Below are 5,591 nucleotides of genomic sequence, written 5' to 3' on the forward strand. Positions count from 1 at the left end.
TGCCTGCCCAGAGCACAGAGGTTTCTCTGGGGACATTTTGCTCCTCCAGAGTGAGCAGCTCAGCCCTTATTAGCTGGAAGGTAAGGAGTTTTCCCACAGCTTGGCTCTCCATTATGCAGAATACACAAAGCCTTGTCCATGTCCATTTTTGTCAATGCCTTTGCAAAACTGGAGCACTGCATTAATGGATCAACCACTTCCCTGTATGGCAGAGCAGAAGAAGTGGAAAAGCTTTCTCCTCACTCTTGTAAAATACCTGTGTGTGCCTGTTCAGGTCGTAGAAGCAACTTGAGATTCAGCTCTTGAAACAGCAACTGTAAAACTAGTCCAGTTTGCAGCACTCTGGGGCAAAGCAAGGATGACTCATTTTAGGGCACTCTTGCAATCCCAGGATGAAAGCAAAAGAGGATCCAAGGAGGACACTTAAACAGCAGATTAGGAAAAGGGCATGAGGATTCTCATGACCAAATTCATCAGCCAGACCTGCAGTTACACTTTTGTATTTGATTTTCATTTCAGATTTTGACTGCAGTCCTTCTTGGACTTGTCCTGACCCCAGCCCTTGGTGAAAATGTGAGTACAGGGACCAATTCCCACCTGCACAGCTGCAGTTTCTATATCCCCTGCTTTGGGAGATGTCCTTCATTCTTTCTTCATTTGCTGGGAGGACAGAAATTGAAATCTCCTCTCAGAGATGAAACTCTAAAGGCACCACACGGCAGCTGTAAGATGCAGCAATGATTCGGGGAAGGCAGGCAAAGAATTCTTACGGCTACTGCCCAACTTTGCCACAGCCTTGATCTTTTGTCCTTGGGAAAATCCTCAGCTCACTGCTGCCACTCCCTGCGGGCAGCACTTCTTCTGTTCTACCAGGGATCTGGGGAGTTCACTAATTCACTTCAAAATCTAAACATGTTCCATTATTTGGCGTTTTAGTCTCAGCAGAGTGATGACAACTGCCAGATCTCTGTTGGTGGAGTCTTCCAAAATATGACCATCAGTAGTCAAACACGTGTGGCAGTTTTTGAACAAAGAAGCAACGATTTGTCATGGAAAACCATCTGGAACTACAACACGGTGAGTGGCAGGGAGCGCACTTTGCCGGGCACTGTGCGAGGAGGCTGCCTCCCGCTCCAGCTGACCAAGGCACGGGGCTTCTTGCTTTCTTGTTGAGCTTCTGAGTCCAGGATCTGGGGTAGGAAGTATTGGTATTCCTTCCTGGTTTTAATCCAGACTTTTTTCCATTTTTTTCCCAGTTGGAAAAGTGAACTGTGAGTGCTCAATAACTTTCTCCTTACAGGGCGTCATTGCAACCAAAGTGATGCAAGAGAGAACTTGCTACATTTCTGTCATGAACCAGAAGGAGATGCCCAGCTTTGATGCCCTGCTCAGACTGGCTGCAGAGAACAGGGTAAGGTTAAAAGCAGAATTTGCCTCAGATGTTGAAGAGTACTTGTTATTCATTTTTTTGTCTGAGTTTTTGATATTTTCAGAAACTTCTTAATGGTTGTGTATATTAAAAGCTATTTATTTTCACTTTAGTGATGTTTTTCAGTTACATAATTTGAGATCTTTTAAAACTCAACTCAAAGGAGAGATTATAAGTCAGAATAACAATTTATTAAAATAATACAGTAAGTACAATCATACAAACAAACAATTGGTCTTAACCCACAAAACCCAAATGTATACCCAGTGCCCTGGGGCATGAACAAAGTGGTGTTCCTTGGGCCCCGCTTGAGTCCAAAGTAAAGGGAGAGGGGAAAAACCTGCTGGTGGGAGAGCTGTTGCAGTCTGGTCAAAAGTGGTGACTGCAGTCCAGTTGAGGGTGGTGGTCTAAGTCTGGTTCAGAGCGATGAACTGCAGTCTTCCTCTGGATCCCACGAGTGGTTAAAAATGTTCCAAGACTCCAGGATTATATATTCTCCAGTTCAGGCAGGAATGCCCAGTACTTCCCTCAGGGCAGGGAGTTCCACAAAGAGACTGAGGACAAGAGCAGTCCTCCTATCTCACAGGCCTCTTAACACCTAGTTTATAGCCTGAGGAATCAGGCTCTATGGGCAGAGGGTGCGAATAGTCTATTGACAACAGTTTCTGGGAAATGGCATGGAAGGCTATAGAATACACAGTTTTGGGTTACACCCATACCATGATGAACTGGTCTCAGCTGTCCTAACTAGGACAAAAGGGCAAGAAAACTGAGGCAGCTTAAGATAAACAGGAGAATGACCCCAGTAAAGGCATAAGCAAAAAGATGCAGCTTTAGCTGCAAGTAATTCCAGGCTTGCTTGTTGTAAGGTTTATGTCAGAGACCCTGAAGCTCATTTCAACTCCTTGCTTGCCATTGAGAAGGAAGCAGAGTGCAATGGGCACAAGCACTGTGACCATACTGCACATATTTTGAAAGCCTTTAACAATCCCAGCCATCCCTGCCAAGTGTGTCTTTCCACTGGAGACCATTGGACTATTTCTTAACTGTGCTTTTTCCTGCTGGAGAGCAGCAGCTTGTCCCACGTGGCAGGACTGTCTTGCCCTCTACAGCAGTGCGGCTTGGCACTTTCCCGTAGGTGCTGTTTGTCCAAAGCAAAGCGGGGCGGGGGGGCCCTCATTCCCTCTTCCAACTGCGCTTTCTCTGAGGAAGCTGAGCTCTGCAGCTTGCTGAGAAACCCTTTCTCTCAGGAATCCTGCAAGGGTTCCACTTCTTTGGGCATGGCAATCCTTCCAAGGCCTTCCGAGGCCCTGCAATACCACCCTGCATTTGTCAGCTCAGACCTTTGCCTTGCAGCTTCCATTGTCCAGACTCCCTTTTCCTTTGGGGCGGGAGAGAGCTCTGTGCCATGGCAAAGGCACCAATAAAGTCAGGGGCAGTCACAGCCCAAGCACCGGCTCGTCACTGCACAACTCGCCATATGCCCGCCATGAAACGCGTCACGCCACTGATCTTGCTGAATGCTCTCTTTTGGTGTCTAGAACCAGGTCGGTCTTGGAAGAGTTACAAGGAAGCTCACCTTTGTGACCAAGGGATTGGTCAACAACCTCAACTCTTACGGAGCAGACATCACGGCCATGTGCAGCGGACTCACCACCTACAAAGCTTATGAAGTTCACGGTGAGTGCAAGCAAATCAATTCTGTCTCTCTCTCACCTGGCACTTTTTTCCCCTTGGGGAATGACTACTGCACCAGTGGTCCTCTTCCAACTCCAGACGGACAGAAAGCAAGAGCTTCAGGTTAGGCAGAAAACCTTCGGCATCTCTGCAGATCAGCACTGCACCAGGCTTGAGTCCCAGCCTGCAGAACTGACCAGCTCCAAACCCTTCCCCCTCCCATCCNTACATTTGCTTTTCAGAGTCTCTCATTTGCAGTGCAAAAACTATATTTTCTCCACTAGGTCTAATTCAGGAATGACAAATCTTGAAGCATGGAGAGTTTAAATAAGTTTAAATAAGCTTTCAATCTTTTTCAAAAGAACCTTACACCATATTAACATTAGTTCAATCCACTGAATTGGCATTTTAAAAATCATCTCAGCATTCAGCAGACTCACTGTTGGTAGACACTGGCTTTCCTTGAAGACTGAGAAGTGAGTCCTTAAAAAAATCCAGGCTTTAAAGAGCAAGAAAACTGTGGCAGGTTAAGATAAACAGGAGAAGGACCCCAGTAAAGGCATAAGCAAAAAGATGTAGCTTTAGCTGCAAGTAATTCCAGGTTTGCTTGTTGTAAGGTTTATGTCAGAGACCCTGAAGCTCATTTCAACTCCTTGCTTGCCATTGAGAAGGAAGCAGAGTGCAATGGGCACAAGCACTGTGACCATACTGCGCTTATTTTGAAAGCCTTTAACAATCCCAGCCATCCCTGCCAAGTGTGTCTTTCCACTGGAGTCCATTGGGCCCTTTCTTAACTGGGCCTTTTCCTGCTGGAGAGGAGCAGGTTGTCCCACATGGCAGGACTGTCTTGCCCTCCACAGCAGTGCGGCTTGGCAATTTGCCCTAGGGATGGTTTGTCCAAAGCAAAGGGGGGCAGGGGGGCCCTCATTCCCTCTGCCAGCTGTGCTTTCTCTGAGGAAGCTGAGCTCTGCACCTTGTTGAGAAACCCTTTCTCTCAGGAATCCTGCAAGGGCTCCAATTCTTTGGGCATGGCAATCCTTCCAAGGCCTTCCGAGGCCCTGCAATACCACCCCGCATTTGTCAGCTCAGACCTTTGCCTTGCAGCTTCCATTGTCCAGACTCTCTTTTCCTTTGGGGCGGGAGAGAGCTCTGTGCCATGGCAAAGGTACCACTAAAGGCAGGGGCAGTCACAGCCCAAGCACCGGCTCGTCACTGCACAACTCGCCATATGCCTGCCATGAAACGCGTCACGCCACTGATCTTGCTGAATGCTCTCTTTTGGTGTCTAGAACCAGGTCAGTCTTGGAAGAGTTACAAGGAAGCTCACCTTTGTGGCCAAGGGATTGGTCAACAACCTCAAGTCTTACGGAGCAGACATCTTCTCTATGTGCAATGGACTCACCACCTACATGACCTCTGAGGTTCACAGTGAGTACAAGCAAATCAGTTCTGTCTCCCATTGGCCTGGCATTTCATTCCCTTGGGGAATGACTACAGCACAAAGGCTCCTATTCCAACTTAAGATGGACAGAAACTCAGGAACAAAAATACCCCCATCAAGAATGGCAGCTATTGTTGTAGCTGGTATAGACTGGTATAAATGAGCTGAGTTGCTGTGGGTGCCTTAATTTTATTTTGATCACTTGCAATAGAATTTTGTATTAATGGGAAAAAAAAATTTGTTTTAAATATATCCAAGTGAACTAAGTTTCTGTGATAATCCTGAAGCACCATCAAAGTATTCTGAGCCTTCCTGCAAGCTGATTGTCTCCAAACCTGTGATGGAAAGCTGCTTTACAGCTCAGGCTCAGCTCTGGCATGGCAGCATTTCTCTGTATTCCCTGCATGCTTTGCTTTGGCACCTGAGGGGGCTCAGTGGGATTCAAAAGGCAAGTGCAATGTTCCAGGTGTTAAGGGCTGTCTACAAATGCACAGATCACTCAACAATATCTAAGCCAGCATCTCATGGTTTTGGTTTTTTCTTTTGTTGTTTGTAAAGGAGGCCAACTGAATCTCAGATCATGTACTACACTTGACGTCCTGAAAGTTGTGGACCTGAATTATTGTCGTGGCAATATAATGGCCTGAAAACTTTACGTTTCTTGAACCAAGTGTGGAGGATCCAGAGCTGCTGCCCAAAGCCAACCCCGATGCCCTTCTTCCCAGGCACCTCCCCTTTCCAGAGATCCCTTCTTGAGGATGGAGATGCTAAAATACATGAACGGGTTACCAGAGCTTTCAATTAAAGACCTTCATCATGGATTGACTCCAACTTGTTTGTCTTTACCATTTTTCATTTATGAACACCCAGAAATACATTTTGATTGTCTCTCTTCTGACCCCTTCGAGCTCTTCCAATGCTCTTTTCATTGGCAGCTCTCAACACTGGGCACACCCAGAGAGCTGGGCAAGCCCCGGGGTGTGTACCTTACAAACAAGGCTTTCAGAGTTACAACCTTCCTTTCCCTGGGCAGGGAAAGATGCC

At 46.8% G+C, this 5,591-nt stretch overlaps 1 protein-coding gene across 2 annotated transcripts in view; it reads left to right on the forward strand.

Moving 5' to 3' along the window:
• Positions 1-5,303, forward strand: part of LOC108508465 (gastrokine-1-like) — a 32,386-nt gene extending 27,083 nt beyond the window's left edge. Inside the window, exons 3-6 of one of the 2 annotated variants that reach the window (XM_017837271.1) lie at positions 937-1,077; positions 1,301-1,411; positions 2,971-3,109; positions 5,106-5,303. In XM_017837271.1, coding sequence (XP_017692760.1) covers positions 991-1,077; positions 1,301-1,411; positions 2,971-3,109; positions 5,106-5,194 — 426 coding nt within the window. In that variant the 5' untranslated portion in view covers positions 937-990 and the 3' untranslated portion in view covers positions 5,195-5,303. Of the gene's footprint in view, positions 1-936; positions 1,078-1,300; positions 1,412-2,970; positions 3,304-5,105 lie in introns of those variants that run through there. The other variant, XM_017837270.1, reaches the window with a different exon arrangement.
• The last annotated feature ends 288 nt before the right edge of the window (positions 5,304-5,591 follow it).

This window comes from Lepidothrix coronata, unplaced genomic scaffold, assembly GCF_001604755.1.
Source record: "Lepidothrix coronata isolate B3197 unplaced genomic scaffold, Lepidothrix_coronata-1.0 Scaffold301, whole genome shotgun sequence".
Lineage (NCBI taxonomy): Eukaryota > Metazoa > Chordata > Aves > Passeriformes > Pipridae > Lepidothrix > Lepidothrix coronata.